The sequence below is a fragment of the Oryzias latipes genome, chromosome 17 (assembly GCF_002234675.1).
Source record: "Oryzias latipes chromosome 17, ASM223467v1".
Classification (NCBI taxonomy): Eukaryota; Metazoa; Chordata; class Actinopteri; order Beloniformes; family Adrianichthyidae; genus Oryzias; species Oryzias latipes.
In genome coordinates this window covers 10,259,270-10,282,611 of record NC_019875.2, presented here as the reverse complement: position 1 = coordinate 10,282,611, position 23,342 = coordinate 10,259,270, and the positions used below count along the sequence as shown (strand labels likewise).

The 23,342-nt window shown below is 43.1% G+C and overlaps 1 protein-coding gene across 2 annotated transcripts; it reads left to right on the top strand.

Annotated features, from left to right (window-relative positions):
- Positions 1 to 9,549: 9,549 nt before the first annotated feature.
- Positions 9,550 to 21,355, top strand: slc39a6 (solute carrier family 39 member 6). Of its 2 annotated transcripts, none has more exons than XM_004078820.4 (12): positions 9,550 to 9,850; positions 10,882 to 11,051; positions 12,413 to 12,872; positions 12,981 to 13,113; positions 15,875 to 15,970; positions 16,076 to 16,245; positions 16,406 to 16,594; positions 17,252 to 17,333; positions 18,316 to 18,717; positions 18,794 to 18,874; positions 19,468 to 19,658; positions 20,040 to 21,355. In XM_004078820.4, exons 2-12 carry the CDS (start codon positions 10,897 to 10,899, stop codon positions 20,208 to 20,210), a joined length of 2,130 nt encoding a protein of 709 aa, XP_004078868.1. In that variant the 5' UTR covers positions 9,550 to 9,850; positions 10,882 to 10,896; the 3' UTR covers positions 20,211 to 21,355. The 2 variants fall into 2 exon arrangements, with proteins under 2 accessions (XP_004078868.1, XP_020566993.1); XM_020711334.2 differs by lacking the exon at positions 9,550 to 9,850 and adding an exon at positions 9,989 to 10,090 and having other exon boundaries at positions 20,040 to 20,266.
- The last annotated feature ends 1,987 nt before the right edge of the window (positions 21,356 to 23,342 follow it).

Below are 23,342 nucleotides of genomic sequence, written 5' to 3'. Positions count from 1 at the left end.
CACCTTTTACTAGGTGAACTTTAATTTTGGGCATAATGAACAGCCACCTCCCCCCAATGATGACATCATAGCATGCAAAACCGTAAAAAAAATTAATGGGCTAAAATCTCCAATGGAGCTTCAGAAAAAAAAATTCTGAATTCCTTAGCAAAACTAATGTATATGTGTTGGGGAAATCCAAACAATGTTTTTAAATTATTTTGGGATGGCCACATAACCTACGGCTTTGCAGACATTTTGGGGCAAAAGTGGTGTTCTCCTATTACTCGCACTTTTTTTTAACGGAATATTATGAAACGTTATTGCATGGATCCCTGGCTAGAGCTGAAAAAAATATATAACATACACTGACCAAAAATATAAGCGCAAAACTTTTGTTATTGCTCCCATTTTTTATGGTATGAACTCAAAGATGTGAAACATTTTCCACATACACAAAATAACCAGTTCTCTGAAATGTTGTTCACAAATCTGTCTAAATCTGTGATAGTGAGAACTTCTCCTTTGCCAAGACAATCCATCCCACCTCACAGGTGTGCCATATCAAGATGCTGATTAGACAGCATGATTATTGCACAGGTGTGCCTTAGACTGGCCACAAGAAAAAAGGCCACTCTGAAATCTTCAGTTTTGTTTTATTGAGGGGGTCAGGGGACTCAGATAACCAGTCAGTATCTGGTGTGACCACCATTTGGTGATCAGGTTGTCTATTGTGGCCTGTGGAATGTTGGTCCACTCTTCTTCAATGGCTGTGCGAAGTTGCTGGATATTGGCAGGAACTGGAACACGCTGTTGTATACGCCGATCCAGAGCATCCCAAACATGCTCAGTGAGTGATATGTCCGCTGGGTATGCTGGCCATGCAAGAACTGGGATGGTTTCAGCTTCCAAGAATTGTGTACAGATCCTTGCAACATGGGGCCGTGCATTATCATGCTGCAACATGAGGTGATGTTGTTGGATGTACGGCACAACAATGGGTCACGGTATCTCTGTGCATTCCAAATGCCATCAATGAAATGCACCTGTGTTCTTCGCCCATAACAGATGCCTGCCCATACCATAACCCCACCACCACCATGGGCTACTCGATCCACAACATTGACATAAAAAAACCGCTCACCCACACGACGCCACACACGCTGTCTGCCATCTGCCCTGAACAGTGTAAACCGGGATTCATCCGTGAAGAGAACACCTCTACAACGTGCCAGACGCCATCGCATGTGAGCTTTTGCCCACTCAAGTCGGTTACGACGACGAACTGGAGTGAGGTCGAGACCTCGATGAGGACGAAGAGCATGCAGATGAGCTTCCCTGAGACGGTTTCTGACAGTTTGTGCAGAAATTCTGTTGTTATGCAAACTGATTGTTTCAGCAGCTGTCCGAGTGACTAGTCTCAGACGATCTTGGAGGTGGACATGCTGGATGTGGAGGTCTTGGGCTGGTGTGGTTACACATGGTCTGCGGTTGTGAGGCCAGTTGGATGTGCTGCCAAATTCTCAGAAACGCCTTTGGAGGCGGCTTATGGTGAAGAAATGGACATTCAATTGCCTAGCAACAGCTCTGGTGGACATTTCTGCTATCAGCATGGCAATTGCACGCTCCCTCAAAACTTGCGACATCTGTGGCATTGTGCTGTGTGATACAACTGAAGATTTCAGAGTGGCCGTTTATTGTGGCCAGTCTAAGGCACACCTGTGCAATAATCATGCTGTCTAATCAGCATCTTGATATGGCACACCTCTGAGCTGGGGTGGATTGTCTTGGCAAAGGAGAAGTGCTCACTATCACAGATTTAGACAGATTTGTGAACAATATTTCAGAGAACTGGTTATCTCGTGTATGTGGAAAATGTTTCACATCTTTGAGTTCATACCATAAAAAATGGGAGCAAAAACAAAAGTGTTGCGTTTATATTTTTGGTTAGGATATAGACATATTAGGAATGTGGGATGCCCGGAACTCCTGGGGGGTGATGGGCTGCTTGTCTGGGGCTGTGGGCGCCCTTCTCGGGTGGGACCCTGCGTTTGGCTCTCCCGGCGTGGCGGGGGGGCTGCTCTCCTGGTTGGGCTGGGGCGGCACTCCCTTTCCCCCCGTGCCACCCTGCTCTCTGGCTCTGGGGGCCTCGCGGCGGTCCTGCTGTCCCTGGCCTGGGTGGCGGACTGGGTCGCCCGGGGGCAGTTGTTCCCTGCCTGCTGCCGTGTGCCGTTGGGGGTTCCGGCTGCCGCTACTGCTGCGGCGGTGGTCTCAGTGTGGGAATGGCTGGGCACTCTCCTTCCTTCTTTTCACATTGCCCGGGCATTTTAGAAAAACATAAACACTTACCTGAGGACAGGTGTTAGCTCACAGTTTGCATGATTGAATGACTGAAATATTTCACACTAGTTGGTTTAAAGGCATTAGTATGCGTGTGTGAACACTATCGGTTTTGTGTACATGTTGACATGTGTACATTTTTTTCAGCCAGCAGGTGTGTTGATAACATTTGAGTGTGTGTGTGGACAGGCCCCGCCCTTTTTGTACTACATTTGAACCTTACTTGAACCTAATGACAAACAACCAGTAAACTTGTTGCTTTATGCTGCTTCATGGTCTTATCTCCCCCCCCCCTCCTATTATGACCCTCTTATCCCCCCCCTCTCTAACATCCCTCTCTCTTCTTCCCTTCTTTCCTTTTCCGTCCGGTCCAACACCAAAGATTTTCAAACATGGTTGAAATTAATAAAGTTTGGCCTCAATTACAAAAGGGGTTTATTCAGACATACCTTTGGTTTGTCTGAAGATTAATAACCCCTCTTGTTAAAGTAAAATATGTCCAACACAAGAGGCCGTCAGCTCTCATCTGCCTGCCCAGCTGTTGGACAGGACAAGTTAAAAAGAAGAAGAAAAAAAAGAAGAAGAAAGGGGGTTACATCAAGATCAATACAGACTATGAGTTTCTCCTTTTTTTCTAAAAAAATTTTTACAATTTTTTTTGCTGGTTTGCCGCGGGATTTCTGTCAAAGTTAAAGTGTGCCGTGGCTCAAAAATGGTTGAAAAACACTGGCCTAATGATATCTACTAGAATCTACAGTAGTATCAACTATAAGTTAATGTTCTAGAAAAAAATCAGTAGGCATTTAACTTTCTGTTGGTTTTCTAAAGGTTGTTTTACTACGTTTAGTAGAATGAATTAAAAAAATTTAGCTCATGGTTTTTGTGTGCCACCACAAGATTTAATGTGGCCCCCTACCGGCCACCCCCATGAAAAATTTTTGGAGGCGCCACTGTCCGGCAGCCCCGTGACCCCGAAAGGGACAAAACGGAATAGAAATGAATAGAAGAATGAATGAATGAATAGAAGAAAAAAAAGAGCTCCGACTAGACTGGGTCTAAGGTGGGTGAGGAGGGTGGCAAGGCTCATAAAGGCGGGCAACGAGGGTGGGTAGCGCCTGCTCGCCATACAACGCCACTCGTGGCTTTAATTGCGCTCATATACACTCAGAGGCAACTTTATTAAGTACAGCTTGCGAGTAGCAGGTTGGACCTCCTTTTGCCTTCAAATCCTTTTGCCATGGTGGCATAGTTTCAGCAAGGTACTGGAAACATTTCTCAGAGAGTTCGGTCCATATTGATATGATAGCATCACACAGTTGCTGCAGATTTGTCAGTTGCACATCCGTGATGCCAATTTCCTGTTCCACCACATTCCAAAGCTGCTCTATTGGGTGGAGATCTGATTATTGTGAAAGCCATTTTAGTACAGTGAAGTCACTTTCGTGTTCAAGAAACCAGTCTGAGATGATTCCAGCTTCATGACAGATGTTATCCTGCTGGAAGTAGCCATCAGAAGATGGTAATGTGATCATAAAGGGATGGATAGTCAGCAAAATACTCAGGTAGGTTGTGGCATTGTAACCATGCTCAATTGGTACTAAGGGGCCCAAAGTGTGCCAAGAAAATATAATGCACACCATACCATCAGACGGCATTTTTCCAATCTTCTGTTGCCCAATTTCGGTGGACCTGTGCAAATTTTAGCCTCAGTTTCCTGTTCTTAGCTAAGAGAAGTAACACCCAGTGTGTTCTTCTGCTGCTGTATTCCATCTGCCTCAGGGTTGGATGTGTTGTGCGTTCAGAGATGCTCTTCTGCAGACCTCAGTTGTAACCAGTTGTTATTTGAGTTACTGTACCCTTTCTATCAGCTGGAACCAATCAGGCCATTCTCCTTTCACCCCTGGCATCAACAAGGAGTTTCTGCCCACAAAAATGCAGCTCACTGAAAATTTTCTCTTTTTTGGACCATTTATCAGATGGTTGTGTGTGAAAATCCCAGCAGATCTGCAGTTTCTGAAGCACTGAGACCAGCCCGTCTGGCACCAACAACCATGCCGTGTTCAAAGTCATTTAATTCTCCTTCCTTCCCCCTTCTGATGTTCAGTTTGAACTGCAGCAGATAGTCTTGAACATGTCTAACTCTAGATGCATTAACAACCAGTTGGAGAGGTGTACCTACTTAAGTGGCCTTTGGGTGCATATTATCTATCATGCTACTGTCTATAATACATCCATCCAACTTCCATTATAAGGAAGTTTGGCCTGCCACAATAAGGGTGTAAGCCAGGTTTTCACACTTGGGCAGATTACATGGGGTTACATTCAGAAACTGCTGAATCTCTTTGGGGGTCACAGGGTTGCTGGAGCCTATCCAGCTACTGTTGGGCAAAGGTGGGATACACCCTGAAAAGGTCACCACCTCCCACATTCACACCTAGGGACAATTTATAGACACCAATTAACCAATGAATGAAGCATTGTTTTTGAACTGCATACTGAGAGAAAATCCATACATGCACAAGGAGAACATGCAAACCCCATGCAGAAAGGACCCAGCTGGGATTTGAACAAGGGCCTTCTTGCTGTGAGGCAAAAGCGTTTACCCGCTACACCACCTATAATCTTTGAACATAATCAAAACGAAGTTTTTATTATAGCCCTACGATGGACTGGTGATCCATCCAGGGTGTACCCTGCCTTCGTCAAACAGTAGCTGGGATAGGCTCCAGCAACCCCGTGACGGCAAAAGGGATTAAACAATTTTAGAACATGGATGGATGTTTTATTATTTTAAATATATGGAGTAGAAATAATTGGAATAAAACTTTACAGTGGCTCTCTGGTCTGGTCATGCCTGCAAACCAACAAATTAATTCATGTAAATATGATCCCTATGGGATTTTTTCTTTGAATGGTATGGTTTATTGGGCAAGCAGAAAATCAAACAAAATCCACTGGGCCAAAATTTGAACTGTCTCCCTCCTACATTGCTTTTCTCTCTGGTTCTTTTCTCTGACTGCAGGGTAACGGGTTTTTATATGATTCAGTCTGTCTCATCTTAAACCAGAGAAGAAAAATAAAGTTCTCTGCTCTTTTTTGCAGCTTTATCTCCAGTTTTTTTTTATATTGTCCCCAGCCTTTTTGTGAATATGCATAAAGAAAGCAAGACCTTCTTATGTCTCATTTTTCTCTAAGGATTTAAGCATGACATAGATTATAAACTTTTTAAACAGGCGTGTTCTTTCTGGCAGTTTAATTGAAGCTTAGCAAAAATTCAGTTGGTTTTGACTAGAAACGTTTTTGCATGGGCTCTCATTCAGGATGACTAGCTGGAATGCATCATTCTCAGCTGATGGTCATGATGAATTAACGTGTGTGACTCTACTGTAGGTATGTGAATAAGAGGAAAATACAACATCCTGTCAGGATCCTTGACTGTATTGGCCTGTGAGAACTGGACTGAGGGACCCTTTCCCCAACCCCCCAACATTTCTATCTCAACCTTTGCAGTCAAAGAGCTTCAGCTCTTAAAGGCGCAGTAACTCACTACTTATTACCGTTGCTGTAACAGCAACCAACATGACATTAATCTGAACACTTACAGAAATAATCCCTAATTTTTCATTATACTTTTTGTAGTTATAAACAGACATATCAGATGCCTCAATAAAAGTAGCTAGAAAGTAGTCTATGTTTGATTGACAGAGTCTGTCAAGTTGTAAGTGTGTAGAGTTCCAACAAGCTCACTCCTCCTGATGGGTGAGAGTAAATGCAATAAAAACGAGGACTGAGATCGACTCAGACCAATTCCTGCTGACTGATGTGTCTGGCTCCAACATGGCGGCGACTGTATTGCCAAAAAATGGTGACTTCGTTGGAGCCTGAAGTAAGCCCATTTCTAAGTGTGACAGCACACTCACTCTGTCCAGTTTTCATAGTCAGGAAATTATCAAGATCACGTCCCTTGATTTGAAGGTCTGCAGGTGCTTCCAAATGTAAAGGGTTAACTCAGCACACACATGTTAAACAGACTCTTCGCTTGTTGTTTTGAAGATATTTTTAAATCCGCCTCAGTGTTTTGGTCCTCAACATGTTGATGAATGTTTTAAATAGTTAACTTAATCCTTGATGAATGTAGATGTTTTTTGTTAATGTAATCTTAAATTAATGTAATCTCACATTAACAAAAAGTTAATGTAAGAGTTTGACTCGCTGGGGTCTGTGGTGCAGCTACAGTTTCAGCTGTCTGAAAACAGGAACACTCCCACACAGCAAGCTCTGCTCAGACTTAAACCAATATTGTTCTTATGGGCTTGGTGAAAGATTCTGCTAGGTAGAACCAGTGCTACATGCTCATCAGTTTTCAGAAATGAAAAGGCTTTGAAAACTTCAATTCTTAATGTGTTCTGCTTTATATCATTCATGTTTTCACAATTCAACATTTCCCCAAAGAAAACAATCTTCTGGAGAAATCTTTCTCTTCAGTCTTTAACATGCAGACATTTACAAAGCTGGGACCCAAAATCCTTTTTTGTTTTATCTCTTCTAAGGCCGCAGCCCCCAGCATCCAAACAGAATTGTGCTGTAAGGCTGTAAAGATGTTTATGATGCTAAAAGATGAGCTTTCTAAACAGAGAAAATGTTCTTCTGGGGCTAAAGAGACTTTAAGCAGCAGAGTCTGAATATCACTCCAGGGGAAGATTTGTTGGTGGAATTTCAGTGAAATTGTCTTTTATCCAAATTCAATTATTAAAAATAACTGGTGGTGTGATGGTTGTTCCATGTTGTCATCCCCAAAACAAACTGGATTCCCATCTAAGTGTCTTTTTCTTTTGAGATTTTGTTATTTCTACTAAATTCCAATGTTTCTCCGTTTTTGAACAGTAGAAGTTACTCTGCTGAGTATTTAATCTCTACAGTTTCCAACTTTTTGGTTGTTACTTTTTGTCAACAGAACGGAAGGCAGAATTTAAGGCAGAAAAGCCTCAGAGCGGTTTGTGTTTAGGGCGTCTTCATTTACAGTTTAGGGTGGTTGCTTTGGGTTGAAATCCATCTAGGATCTGTTCCCAAATCTCACCTGTAAGCAGAGCTTTAACCAGGTAAATATGTACTTGTCAAGCAACTACCAGGTCATTTTTAGTGTACACAGATAAAAAAAAAAAACAACCACAACAATATACTACAGGCTGATTTTTCACTGGCAGAGACTTCATAAAAGCAGAATATTCCAATTTCATCCTAAATCAGCTCAGATCCCAAGTAAAATGTTAATGATTGGTTTTAATCAGATTTACTAACAGAAATAATAGGGTCATTTTTCAAATAAAACACGTCGATGATGTCCCTTTATTCAGAAAGTGATTGAATGTGAAGACCTTTTTTGACAGAAACAATTTTCTTAAAAAGACAGAAGAAGCCAACTCATGTGACTTTTGGCATGTTTATTTTTTATTCAGCTGTGTTTTCTGAATTAACCAAAAAACCTTTATAAAGTTCTGAATTCTGATTTTTTTTCTAAACATGCATATCTTGACAGGAATGTCTCTGACTTATTACCTGTAAAGGGGACAAGGTGATTTCTCTATGTAGAGGATATTCTCCAACGAGTAAGGATGTGAAGCCATGAAACAGGGCGGCCGTGGTGCAGCAGTAAGGTGGTCGACCTCTGATCAGAAGATTGCAGGTTTGATTCCCACCTTGCCCATGTGTCAAAGTGTCCTTGGGCAAGACACTGAACTCCACCTTGCCTCTGGTGGTAGGTTGGCAGCAGTGTTTGGCAGCGGAACCGCCACCAGTGTGTGAATGTGTGTGTAAATGTGTGTGTGTGGGTGAATGGGTTTGTGACTGTAAAGCACTTTGGGCCTTCGGGAAAGGTAGAAAGAGCTATACAAGTAAATGCCATTTACCATCTCTCACAGCTGGTTTTGTATTCTACACCCTGAAAAGAACCCCTATTATTTCACCAAATTGTTTTAAATATTGACCTAACTCTCTCCTGTACTGCTTGACACAGACTTCAGAGAGTATATGGGATTCCCTTGTTCATGAATTTGAATGAGGAATTATGACCCCATGTGAGAAATCAAGCGGCCAAAGAGGACAACAGAAAATTAATCAAAAAACAAGTTTAATTTTTCTCAAAAAAATGTAGATAATTTACAAACTGGGCCCTTAAAAGAGGTCAACAGAAACAGAATTTACCCAGGTAACAAACCTTAATCTAACATTTCCAACCGAATAGACCAAGAAACAGAAACAAGCTGACTTACTCAAAGACACAACGGGGGAACATGCATAGGGGCTGATCAGACCACCTGAGGAACATGGGGAGGAAAACCATAAACAACAAAGACTACATACAAGACTAAACACAAAACTGCCATTTTGTTGTGGCTGTGGCAGCGTATGCTGCCATCACACCCCACTTTGAAAACCTGGAGGCTCAACCTAAGATGTCCTTGTTGCAGAGAGACACATCAAGATAACAGACTCAGAATATTTATTTATTGTCATATGCAATAGTAAAGCCAAGTTCCCAATGCAATTAAATTCTTACTTTAACTGCTGTGTCAAAGTATATCATTAAATACACAAAAATAAAAGTAATAAAAATGTAATAAGTAAAAAAAAGCAAAATGGAGTATAAAAACCAGAGAATGCAATAAGTAAACTATAATCTGCTAATGTAAAGTATTGAATGTATTTTTCAGTCAAGGATATCTACACTCTGAGTTGGATTCCAACTTTTTTGGCCTCATTGACCTCAGCTCTGTTGATGGGTGTGTCATGTTTAAGTCCAGGCTTTCCCTGTAAAAGATGCGTTCAGGAACCTTTTAACAAACACCCTCCTCACCACACACACACAGCTGTCTGGGGTAACTGACAAGTTGGTAAAATACTGACAAGTTGGTAAAATACTCTCTGTTCATAAAAGTAATTGAATTTCATTACATTTATTTTACCTTTAAGTGACTTTGGTTAACCTAGATGGCTAAAGCTATTATAAAAAAAATTCCTTCAAAAATCTAATTAAAAACAAAAAAAAAAACAACAACATTGGAGTTTTTACCTCAGATGTATGTTCCTTTTAAGTTAGGCAAGTAATAAAAAAAAAGGTTGTTAGTACCACCCTTTGTTTTATTATGTATGCTGTTGTCAGATTTCATACATTTTGGACAAGTATTAAGTAAAAAACACATTTTGGCTTTTTCTGTGCTATTCTTGAATTTACCCGAATAAACATTTGGGTGATTTTTGCGTAACTTAAACAATATAATTATTCTAAAAGTAGAAGCATGATAAAATTAAAATATTCTTTGGTTACTCTACCAACCCCGTTAGTCCAAAAAGTAAACTATTGCGTCCAAATCGCGTCTTTGCATCAGTCTCTGTTTGTTCTGTGGAAAGCTCGGGTTTCAAGGAGTCCTTGAAGGCACCACGGCACTGCTCCAGGACAGAAGAAGCTAGCAGCGGTGACGGTGAGCAGGGCCGTCGGTCCTCCAGAAAAAACATATAGAAGCCTTGATTATATGTAAGTATGTCTAATTTTGACTTAAAATCTTTATTTGTTCCCTTTCCTATGGGCGGGAGTTTCCGTGTCTTCGCCTGGCACGACAGCCACTGTGGCTGGGTTCAGTTCCGGGTTTTTGCCGCCTTTGTGCACACGGCACCGGGCTGGTGCGGAGCGCACAAACCCCAACGTGTTACTGTTTACCTCCTCTAAGTGTGCGTCCCGAATCAAACGCACGTGGTCGCTGGTACCGCCTGAAATGTATGGTTTTATCTGAACTGTATTATTCTAATCCTGTGGTCCGGTCGGAACACGACATGGACGTGCCGGGCCGCGTCCACCTGGTGGATGTGATGTGTTGGCTGTGTCAGCAGCATCCGCTGTGGAAGCACCGATGCTAGCTAGAAGCTAAAACGTTTCTCAGATAACCTGAGCTGTGTTGTTTATACAGAGTTCACATTTTCACCTTTTTCCTCTCATTTATTTTAAACATTTTGTGTCTGACACAAAGAATAAAAACAAAAAGCGATGTTTAACCCGGACTGATTATCACAACTATTTTTAGTGATTCTCAGTGGATAAAATCTCCTCAACACGAAGACAGGAAACCGTTTTGAGAAACCAGATGTCTTCTTGTTAAGTCTTGGAGTTTAATTAGTTTTTCTGTACCCATATTTTTGAGGTAATCCTAAATTAATTTGGCATACGCCTAGACATATGACGCATGTGTGATAATCCCGTCCTCTATTGTGTGATTCACAAAAGTTTGGTACATAGATGGAAATCACAACACAAGTGTCATCTGCTCTGCAAGCTGCCGGTTTTCTGTCCCTAAAAGATTGAACGTCTGGTTACACTTCCGATCACATGAGGCTAAAAACGCAAAAAGCTTGCTGAGAGCTGAAAATAATAATTTGTGTTTCAAAAACTGTTTCTAAGTATGTAACCAGGCTGATCTGTAGCATCACAAGGAGATAAATCTGGCAGAGACGTGTTTCACGCAGAGACAGAACAAAGCTGTTGTGAACTTTGTCTCCTTTTTAACTCTGCAGAAACGACAGAGGAAGATGAGAGTGGCTGTCGCTGCAGCAGTCCTGCTCTTTGCCTTTATAAACGACGTTTCAGCGTCTTCAGAGTGCGGCCATCATTTCCTGTCATCAGTGATTGACCCGCAGAAAGCTGAGCGGAGCCAAAAGCATCACCTGGAGGCGCTGTTCCAGAGGTGCGTCCCGCCATGCAGTTGGCTGTCTTTGCTGTTTTTAACCCCTCCTCAAAAAAGCAGAAAACTCAACTATTTGTACTTTGAATTACTGGAGTGTTTTTCAACCTGTGTGCTGTGAGAGATAGTCAGGTGTGCCGCAGGAAATGACTAACTTAAGATGATCTAAAAACATTTAAGGTCACCAGAATATCAGCTCTGTGCTCATCAAAAAAGGCTCAGGTTTCACAGAGTAGTTTCCTGAGTAGTAGTAGTAGTAGAGTGCTGAGTAGTAGTTTGCTGAGGCTTCTGTGGAGCTCTCCAGTATAAACACACCGGATCTCTCAACATCTTCTGTGTCTTTCGTAAAGAGCACCAGAAAAACATTTGACTGTAGCTCCGCCCACACACAGCGGGAGCCTCAGGTATTTATAAACACTTTTGGACAAACGCCCCGCAGCGACTTTGACACAAGTTTGATGCGCGATCGATGTGAACAGACGCTTGATTTACATGAAGCGGTGGGGGGAGGAGCAATCCACGGCGGCACACATCTGTGCAGAACCGGAGCTAATGGTCAAATCACGGATCATACGTGCAGCTCCATTCATGGTCCGGTGTCATAACGTGTAAAAAGTGAATACAATAAATAAATAAAATAAAGTCTGTCTGGCATCAGAACCACGGCTTTCACTGTAACTATAGTAGATGAAAATTATTGAGAACTATCTGAACTTTTTGGAAAAAAGTGCAACTTCAAATTATTCACAATTAGGAAAAATGGAGGGACTGTACATCAATACAGACTATAGAGTTTCTTTGTAGATTTTTGCCACAGGATTTTTGTCAAGGAGAAAGTTTATCTTGGCTCAAAAAAGGTTGAAAACACTGAATAAATGTATTTTCTCATTTGATGTCTGTGTAAAGCAGAAGAAACTGCTTTTTCGAGTGTAAAAGCGCTTTGGGCCTTCGTAAGAAGGTAAAAAGCGCTAAATAAGTATATGCAATTTACCATTTAAAATATTGAAACCTTGAAGAAGAATATTATCTCTGTAACTTGGATTTTGTGTGTTCAAATCCAAACATTTCTTTAGAATCTCTTATCTCATGATAAGGCTGTAGAACAGTGAAATCCTTTTTATTTATCGAACATATTTATTGTTTCTGTCTTAACTGGGTAATGAGTGTGGCAGTGCAGCTGGAGGCGTGGCTCTCCATCTGTTTCTGCTACAACAAATCTCTATTTTAGAGTTTAAAAAGTATTTTGATCTTTTTGTGGTTTTTCTTTTGATTTACTTTCTAAACTAACACATGCAAACTTGTCATGTGATTAATGAAATGACTTGAAAGTGCGTGAAGTTTTATTTATTTTGTTTTTAACTCAGGTATGGGGAAAACGGCACCATCTCTCTGGCCGGGTTGCATCGCCTCCTGAAGAGCGTTGGGCTCGACCGCATCAGGACCATCACGGTGCAACATCGCGAGCTCCCGGGCCACCACGACCACGAAAAGCACCACCACCATCACCATGACAACGAGGGAAACTCTCACGAGGAGCACGATCATGAGGGCCATCGGCATCCCAACAAGTCCACAGAAGCGTCTGGCATCAAACCCACGGAGGCTGCAGGCACAGCCACACTGGGACATGGCGCCCGGAAGAAACGCCACGATCCACAGCGCCCTGCTGCAGAGGAAAAGATGTTCGTCACCGCTGAGGCGGTGATAACGGAGGGAAGTGTTCACAGCCATAAGCATGTTCACACTCATGACCATCATCACGGTCATGATCACGAGCACAGACACCAGGAGCGTCTCCACAGTGGCAGCACCAACAGCACAGAGGTACGACCCAGGTACATTTATGAACCAGCTTCCAGGGGAGGAAAAGGATGTTTTCCACTTGAATAAAATAGGAGTTCTGCTCGTTGAGATGTCTTTTTTCCCCCGCAGTGCCTGAACGCCTCTAGCATCCTCACCTATCACGGAATGTCGCAAGAAGTGGGCGTCACTCTGGTGGACTTCAGTTACCTTTGTCCTGCCCTCCTCAACCAGATGGACAGTGGAGCCTGCATCCGGCACAAAGGTGACCCCCCCCCACACACACACACGAAAACCACTGTGTGTGTGTGTGTGTGATTTCATGTTCTCATCTCTGAGCTTCCGTAAATCAGTCACATCATTTATTTCTGTTTCCTTGGAGTTCAAACTAGAACGTGACCCTGGGTTGAAGTGAGGGAGTGTAAATAAATAAACCTGATTGTTGTTTGTTCAGCTGGATTCACCGTTTACAGCAGGAATGCTGAGTTTCATCAGATTTCAGTTTTTTATCTTATTTCTTCATATGCTCTAAATGAATTTCATCTTGAATCATTTTCTAAACCGTAGTCATGATTTTCTGTGTAGATTGGCTCCAAAAGAAACAGTCAGCAATAAAGCAGTCCGACAAGATTTATCCTGAATGAATGGAGAAAGCCTCCTGAAAAAAAGATGACACTTATTTAATTAAAATAAGATAAACCAAATTCAGCTGACTGCTTTATAACGTCTATGAGCAACAATGTTGGATTAATACATTTTTATATTTGTTCACAGGAAAAGTCAATAATTTAAAGAAAAAAATGAGGCCTGCAAATATTTTTTATCCAAACGTGGCGTGTTTGTGCCTTTTTATCGATTCATAAATGCTTTGGAGTTTAGACTATATGTAAACAAGGACTAGCATTTTTTACATTGTTATTTACATATGATATTGATATTGTAAAGCCTCATGTATTTTTTCTTCTTTGTTGTTGTTTTTCTTGACCGTCCTCTCCAACTTTTCCCCTTCTCTCTCTTCGGGCTGGTTTACATCTGCAAAATAAAGTTTCAGCGTCTGTCAAAATTGACATTTCCTGTAGATGACGTCCTGAAGTACTGTAAATTCTGGACTACAAAGCGCACCCGATTACAAGCCGCACCCACCCATTTTCACGTGTTTAACTACTTTTATACATACATGAACCGCGTCGGAGCACAAGCCGCATGTACTAAGCATCATTGTCATCCTAACAATGCACACCCTGACTCCAAGAGTAAGTGTACTTCATTAGCACACTGAGAGTGGAGTCAGCTTTGCCTCAAGATCATGTATTTGAATATTCCTACATCTGCCAAACAGCATGGAACTCTATTCTGTTCACAAGTTCTTCAGTTATGGTTTTTTTTATTTTATTTTTTTATTTTATTTTTTTACTTATTGACAATCTAGGTATCATACATAAATTTACAGACAGTAACCATATAATCAACATTACATCCCTCAGTTATGATGAGGACATTTACAATCTGCGATTCCCCATTTCCCATGAGTCTTAGGGGCTAAAGGCGGGGCCAATGCCCGGCTCGCCACACTGTTGTACGTGTTTAAGAATGAGCAAGTATCAGCAGTGCATGGAGGGGTGAACGGGAACAGCTCTCCTTCCGCTTGTGTCGCGGCAGCGTTATGGGAGTAGTAACACCAGTAAAATAACTCAGCGGCGACTGAAAAGCGCGCGCCTCAGCGCGGCGCGTGCGTCAGAAGTTTCCGTCCACAACAAACACTGTTGCTCCCTCGCCCCGCGCGCTCTTTGTCTCCCAGGGAAGAACGCTTCGTCCCCATTCTGCGCTGGACGGAGCAAATCGTGTCTGTGCAGAGCAATTGGACTTAATACTGTACGTTTTGTGGATGAGGGGCGGATGCGTTGTTACGTGTGGGAGCCATCAGACTGCCATCGGCCCCGCAGAACATGTCTCCAGCTCACACGGACGCTGTGAGCTTTTCAATGCAAAATTCCGCTCAGTCCTTAGAAACCGTAAAAAAGATCACGTCAATTTGTGTTTCCAGTCGTGTCCCGACAAAATAAAGGCTGATGTTATTCCCACATATTTACGTGCAGCCAGCCGAGTCACTATGACTCACAGGTAAATTCACTCCGGAGCATGCGCTGTTCTCTCCGTCACGCAGCTGACCGGCTTTTCCAAACCCGTTGGTGATGGTGGATTTTTCACGCTGCTTTTAACGATTGCTTTTAACTTGAAAGCTTCATCATATTGTAGCGGCGATCATGTGCACGTTGGGTCTAGTGGCACCAAAGGATTCTGGGATGCGGCCGGGCATGCGTGTTTCGTTTTGTTGAACCATGACTGAAGTGTCTGAGACCTGAAGTCAACTCCATGCTGTTTGGCTGCTTAGAGGTGTGTTGAAAATCAAATGTCTGGTGTTTGGTTTTGGATAGAGAATTCAAACCATTCACTGAGTCCAATAATACATACATGGCGGCTGCCAATTAAATCCATAAATTGCCCGCGTCTCTGAATAAGCCGCAGGGCTGTAAGCGCAGGAATAAAGTAGCGGCTTGTAGTCCGGAAATTACGGTACTTATCTATTAGGGCTGCACGATATGAGGAAAACTCGCGATATGCGACATTTAAGATTAATATTGCGATAACGGCATAATTTGCGATATATAAACAAATAACAAAATAAACAAAAACATCATTCCCATTTCATTGCAACAGTTTAAAAATTATACTCCAAATGACCCTCGTTGACACGGGGGACAAACATCTAACATAATAGGCCTCCATCCAATTGGTCAACAAGGTGAAGGCGTCCATCCGATTGGTCAAATGCATAAAGGGATTTATTTGATTCGTTAAATGCTTCAAGCTGCCTTAAGGTTGCATTAACACATTTAAGGTTTACGATTTATTGCGATTTTCTCCGTCTTTTGCGATATGCATATCGCAGAGCTGGATATTGCGATAACGATAAATTTGCTGTATATTGTGCAGGCCTATTATCTATTTTTCCTATTTCTCTTCAGATCACCAAAATCACAGTCATGGTCACCATGGAAACCATAACCACTCCGACCACAGCAACAATCGTACAGGAGACGACTCCAAAAACATCACGATGGGTGGGATCCAGTTCCTCCAGAGCCTCTGGGTCTCTGATGGCTTTAGTATTGAACACATTTTAGATGAAGACTCTCAGTAAATCCAGTTTGTCATGTGCGCTGCAGCGTGGGCCGGCGGCTTCCTCTCCATCACCATCATCAGCCTGCTGTCTCTGCTGGGCGTGGTCCTCATCCCGCTCATGAACAGGGTCTTCTTCAAGTTCCTGCTCAGCTTCCTGGTGGCCCTGGCTGTGGGCACGCTGAGCGGCGATGCCTTCCTGCACCTCATCCCCCACGTGAGTGACTCCTCTCTGCTCAGCCATGCTTCTAAGGCCAAAAGCTCCTTAATATCAACCAAGCTTCAACATCATCTACACTCCATGTTCCAAAACCTCAGACAACTTATAAACTACTATTAACTGTTTAGCTCACAGCATGTTTCCATTCTTCCGGCAGTCTCAGGCAGGACACAATCACCACCACCAGGAGGTGGGTTTGAACCCAGAACCCCATCTGCACCTCCATGAGGAGGAGAACCTGGACGGAGTGTGGAAGGGCCTGACGGCTCTGGGAGGAGTCTATGTCATGTTCCTCATCGAACACTTCCTGACGCTCGGGAAAATGTACAAAGAGAAGAAGCAGAAGGTCAGAGTTTGGCTCCAGAAATACTGATTACAGAGAAGTGACCCTCACAAACATGTCCCACACACCGTGGCCCTGGTTTAATGTGAAATCACAGATTCTGATTGGATTGAATTTATGATCCGATTCATTCCGTTCAGTTTATTACTATTTTGTTTTTTTACATTTCCTTTCAAAACCATCTTTGTCTACGTTTCCTGGTTGTTTCAAACGGAGCTAAACTCAAACTTTCTTAACAATGTCAGCATTCATGTTCTCGGTTCACAAAAAGAATTCATCAAAATGAAATCAACTTGTTGAATTTATAAATCATTGCTGAACCTCTTGAATCTAATAGAGTCAACTAATGGTTTTTGTTTCACTTTCCTTTAACTTAGCAACAGTAACAAACGAGACACATTTTTTAAGCAGTCTGTGCATCATTTCCTGAACGTATTCCACCATCAGCGCTTTCTGCAGTCTGGTGGACGTTTAGGTGAAATTCTATGATATTTATGTTTGAAAAGAATCTGCAAAAACTACAAAAACACATTGATAAACTGTTAAATAAGAACCCAGAGTAGACAAAGAAAACAACTGCACTCAGTCTTTATGGTTTCTGTAAATAAAAATTCAAATCAGACTCTGCCCTCTGCTGTTGTTGCTTTTGGATGATTAAAGGTCCAGAAGAAGTGGGATCAGAGCGACAAGGAGGATCCAGAGAAGCAGCCGGCGCTGGAGAACGACCTGAAGCCGAGTGAAGGTGAGGATGGGAGGAGTCCTGGAGGCTGCTGCTGTCTGAGATGAGACGGAGAAATTCTTCACTTCATCCAGGCGGTCTGAGTGAGCCGCAGTTTGTTCATGTTCTGTTCAAATTTAGGACTTTTATATGTCGCAATAAGTGGGCGCTCCAAACACGCTGCTGCCAGACCGCCATGACAGGCTTAAGGCCTGTTCACACCGGGACGAATTTCGCCGGCGATTTTCGCCGACGTTTAACGCCTCGTGACTAAACAAAGGGCACCAATGAGAGTGTGCACACCGAGGCGAAAAAACGCCACGCGCCAAAGCGTCGGAAAAAAAAAACGCCTCGGGTTCGTTTTTTTTTTTCGACGCGTCGCGTCGAAATCTATTCGACCAATGAGAATGGCGCTTTTGCACACGTGTCTGGAGCTTCTGAAGTTACAGTAAAACACAACTTGGGGGCGCTCAAACACAAAACTGCCTTGCTGAGCACACATACCAGCGAAGAAGATAGACGCCAAGTAGCGTCTACACTGCCGCGAAGAAATAATGATGGACATTCTTAAATATCCCCGAACCAAGCACCAGTTGGAGCTACTGGTGCTTGAAATATTCATGTTTTCTTTGTTTGATTCTGACAAGCGCGTAAATACTTGCTCTCTTCTTCTGAGTGAAAAGCGACTTTAAGAATCGTAAAGTTGCGCAGCGCCACCTTGTGTACTGGAGTATTTCTGTTTACATTAAGCGCCATCTAAGGTCAGGGAATGAAATTGCATGTTCGCTCGGCTCATCGTCAGCGAAAATCGCCTGGGTGTGAACACAAAAAACGTGGCGAAAAACGCTGGCGAATAACGCCTGGCGAATATTCGTCCCGGTGTGTACGGGTCTTTACACTCAAAACGCACTTCCACATCTCTTTTTGCATTTGCAGATGGACTTAACATTCCACACTCCCGCTGAGTCTTTTCAGATGGTTTCAGACACTCGTTTCTGTGTTGCAGAAGTTGAATCGAACGGCGCCGGCACGTTTGGCGAACACTCGAGTGGCCTGCACGGCGTCAACGGCGTGGCAGAGGAGGAGCAGGTGATGCTGGCGCCGCAGCTGTCCGTGGTTTCGCCGCAGAGTTACGGCCGGTCGGGCGGCGCCGCCTACACGGCAGAGGACTGTGAGAACAAGTGCCACTCCCACTTCCACGACACGGTGGGCCAGGCCGACAGCATGCACCACCACCACCACGACTACCACCACATCCTGCACCACCACCACTCCCAGAACCACCACCCGCACAGCCACTCCCACTCCTACTCGGAGCAGCACTTCCAGGAGGCGGGCGTGGCCACGCTGGCCTGGATGGTCATCATGGGGGATGGGCTTCACAACTTCAGCGACGGCCTCGCCATCGGTGAGTAGCTGTCGCCGTTCTGACTTGCGGTGTGTCAGCAGCACAGATGGAGGAGCTGACCTTTGCTCTCCTGCAGGCGCCGCCTTCACGGAGGGTCTGTCCAGTGGCCTCAGCACCTCTGTGGCGGTTTTCTGTCACGAGCTGCCGCATGAGCTGGGTGAGACCAACATGCTGCTGTGCTCCACGCCGCCGGCCTCTCAAGCACACGTGTGATAGGTTCATACCGTCCTTACCAGGAATATGTTTGTTTTTTAACATCAGTCTGACTCCAGACGGCTGTGAGAGGAAGAGTTTAGGTTTATTGTTGCATCGCTTCAGTTTGATTAAAGATTTGTCTCTAAGAAAATGACTTCACAGAAGAAACCTCAAAGGAGTGACGTGTTGACAATATAATATAAAAGGAGGAAGATTTTATTTAAAAGGGTAAGAAAAATGAAATACTAGCACTACTTTTATCCAGCAGTACCAGCCTTTAGGTCAGACTGGAATCCACACTCAGGATCAGCTGCAGAACCCTAAGATGAAGATGCGTCATAGTCTAAATGCTGCAGTGGACGTGGTGCTGATGGGATAGAAAGAGGTTCAGTGGGTGGAGACCCACACAGTATTGAGTTAAAAGTAAAAGAAAGGCCTTGGTGAAAATCATTCTACGCCTCCATGTGAGACGTTTGCTCTGGTTGGACACTCTGGAGTTGAAAGTGTTGACTAGCCTTTATCTCCCGTGCGATCAGACTGTGTCTTTTTTCCCAGGGGACTTTGCTGTTCTGCTGAAGGCTGGCATGACGGTGCGTCAGGCCATTCTTTACAACGTACTGTCGGCCATGATGGGCTACCTGGGCATGGTGACCGGCATCGTGATCGGACACTACGCAGAGAACATCTGCATGTGGATCTTCGCCCTGACGGCCGGGCTCTTCCTGTACGTGGCGCTGGTGGACATGGTGAGTCACGCCTCCGACCGTCAGCCAATCACAGCGCTGTGAGTTTTCATAGACAAAGCACTGCTTTCAGATCTATAAAAAACCTGCACTTCAGTCAACATGAAGTTCCATTTCTCTATAAATAACAATAATTAATATATAAACACATGGAGACTGAATATGGACCCATAGTTTCATTGGGAGCTTCCAGAATCGAAATGATCTAAATTACATTGTGACATTTCCTACAGGTTTTTCTGAAAGCCCAAAGCTTTTTATCCTGCTGCTGTTTTCCAAAACGAGGTGTTTAGATTAGTTTCAGATCTCCGACCCAAACTAAAAACGATGTGATTCCAGTCTTCCTCCACACGCGTGTCTTCAAAGCTGTTCGTCCCCCTGCAGGTTCCTGAGATGCTGCACAACGACGCCAGCGACCACGGCTTCAGCCACTGCGGCTTCTTCCTGCTGCAGAACGCTGGCATCCTGCTGGGCTTCTGCATCATGCTGCTCATTGCCGTCTTTGAACACAGATTCCGCCTGGACCTAGGAGACTCTGTCTCTGGAGGGGACTGAGGGAGGAGGAAGAGTGGGCAGCTGATGGAAACATGTTACCTGTGGAGAGCAGCGGCTGCTGTTAGAAAGGTTAAGGTTAGAAAAAGTTTTAGTTCAGATGTTTGTCTGAATCTCCTGCTGTAAATAGAAAACTTGCTTTCAGTTTTCCTTTGGTTTCAGCGGACGTCTTTGGTTTGTGCTGAAGGTTTTCCTGAAGAGAAGTTGTCGACCATCATTTCTGAATCCATTCCTGCTGAATTCTAGCCACTTTTTTTGTCTGAAAATCAGAAAAAAATGAAGTATTTAGTTAATGACTTGAAGATTTTTTTCCGTACGGTCCCGTACGGAAAAAACATTGCTAATGTTTCCCAATATGCTGCTCATTGATGAACCTCCTCAGTGACGACATGAATTTCTACCTGAGGTTCAAAAGGGTTTAAAACATCATTCAAAACCACCATCTTTCACCTGAAATTATCTATTTAAATAATTCTCTGGTCACCATTTTACCTCAAAAAATGAACAGGAATGTTCATCAAAACGTTTCAGGCTGCATCCCAATGTTTCTGTGGAAAATCAATAGTTTCTGCATTTGCCTGCAGAGATGCTTTTATTCTGAAAGTTTTTTAGTTTCCTGCTAAACCTGGTCAAAAATATTCTCTGTAGTCAGCAGCTTGTCTGGTTCATGCAAACACATTTCTTTTGATATGAGAAACAAAGAGGTCACTTAGATGGAAATGTGTCTGAAGTGGAGAAATGTTTCACACATTTGCACCGAGACACTAAAAAGTGTTGTTTTTTTAGCGTGTTGAGTGTAAATGCCTCAAAAATCTGTGTTTATTTTTTTCCAAGTTGAACAATCCCATGTCATCAGATCTGACCTCTGCAGCTTTTTCTCTGTTACACGAGGATCAATCATCACTGATGTCTGAAGTCTGTCTCTACTGTGAGAGTTTTTAGTGTTGGAGCAGCTGCTCGGCGTGGAGGTGACGAACACGAAGCTCTGCGTCTGTTACATGTTCAAATGGTGGAGCCACCATGACGTACAATCATATTTGTGTCTGTGCTGTTTCCTCATACGTCTGCCGGAAAAGAGAAGAAACTTTTTTTTTTACATGTTTGACTCCAAAAGAGTTTGTCATTAAAGAGAAGTTCAATGAGGGTCAGACTTTGTCGTTTGTGGATGTTGGGAGAACAGCTGATCAATCAATCAATCAATCACATGTTTGGTGAGACCCTCACATGGCAAAAACTGAATCTTAAAGTAGAAATAAGTTTCAAGAAAAAGTAGCCTGTTAACTGTCTTGTAAGACAACATTTTTTCTCCCTTTTGATGAAAATCTGCCAATCAGGTTAGAATGTTAGACTTTTTTCTAACTGACCTGTTTGCACTGCAGCTGACTGAGACGTGAAGGCAGATTAAACATTCAAACATCTATAGTTCTGTCAAAAGGAAGAAATGCTAAACAAGACCGCACTATATTTGCCTTTCATTGGGGGATCTGAAACAAGCGTCTCCCCAACCTTTTGGGCGCTGAGCTCATCCTCCATCTGTGTGTGAACAGGTGGAGGCTGTTCTTGGCCTCTTTATGCCGTTAACCATTTCTGTCAGCACATCCTTTCTCTGCCGCTCAGATAGAAGGAAGTTTTTAGCTGAAGCTCGATGGAATGTCACTTCAGACCCCATTTCTTTAAACAAGTGAATTGTTTGTTTGTTTTTTTGGAGCTGCTGTCATGTGGATGATCTGTGCAAGAACTCTGTACTTCTTTAACTACAGTTACATTTATCTTATATTAGAAGAACCTGACCCGAATCAAAAACAATAATTGGATCTGTTGATCATCAAACAGGATCACCAACCCTCTGCTTCAAGAACAAACTACAGTTTTCTCACTTTAAAGTCTGTAGATTTTACAGGAAAAGTCCTTTAGCTTCTCAGCATACAGACTTTGTTCTTCCATGAGACCATTTACTCTCCTGATTTCCAAGATGTGGAGTCTTCTCTATCCTTTTTAGGGTCCTGCTGGACTTTTGTTAATACACACATTAATTTGTCATTTGTCTCAAGTCAAGAATCAGGAAACTTCCTTTTTTCTTGCAAGGAAACAGTTTTATATGAAGGAAATAAACAAAAACCACTTCAAGACATCTGTGGGGATTCCATTGGTGTAAAAGGATTTTAAAAATTAATTTTTATTTTGTCTTGGCAGTGGTTTTAAATGGGTTGAGATGAAATGCCATCCATCTACTATATCTTCTTAACGTGCTTTATTTTGGGGTGAAAGGGGCTGCCAGAGCCTAATCTGGCCACTGTTGGGTGAAGGCGGGGTAATCCTGGACAGGTTTTCAGCCTGTCACAGGGCCACACAATTAAACACACACACACAGTCACACACACACAGTGACACCTTGTATGTTTCATTTTTTTTTAGGTGTAATCAATCAATTTATGAAGCAAGCCTTTGGACTGTGGGAGGAAGATTAAGTTGTTGTGCACCAGCTTTCTCCAATTCACAGGTGGTTTGGAAGAGATTTTTCCATGACACAACTCTGTATTTTATCCAGGCTGGGGACCGGCACAGGGAGACCCAGACTTGAGCCCCTTTGTGGCTACATAGTTAGGCAGTAGTGTGAAGGGTCTTACCCAAGGACCCACACTGGATGAAGCTCATCGTGCCCCCTGGGAAGTGAACCCTGGTTTGCCATGTCCTGCGCTTAACCAATTGAGCGACCCAGCTGCTGGAAGGAAGCCGGAGTCCCCAGAGAAAAACCGAGGCATGCGTGAGGAGAACATGCAAACTCCACGCAGAAAGGTCCCAGCTGGGATCTGAGGCCTTCTCACTGTGAAGCGAAAGCACCAACCATGCATCTTTTTAAATGAATCATAAGAAAATCTGAAAACGTTTTTAAAAACATTTTCAATAACTTAAAACACTGTTTGAAAGGGGGCCACAAAATGCTAAACATCATGCCATTCACACACACATATGAATGTGTGTGTGAATGGGTTTGTAACTGTAAAGCGCCTTAGGCCTTTAAAGAAGGTAGAAGAGCGCTTTACAAGTATACGCTGTTTAGCCTTTCACCTTCATGATCATTATAAAGATTCCTGGAACAATAACAATTTCAAAATTCTGAAGCAATGTACTGTT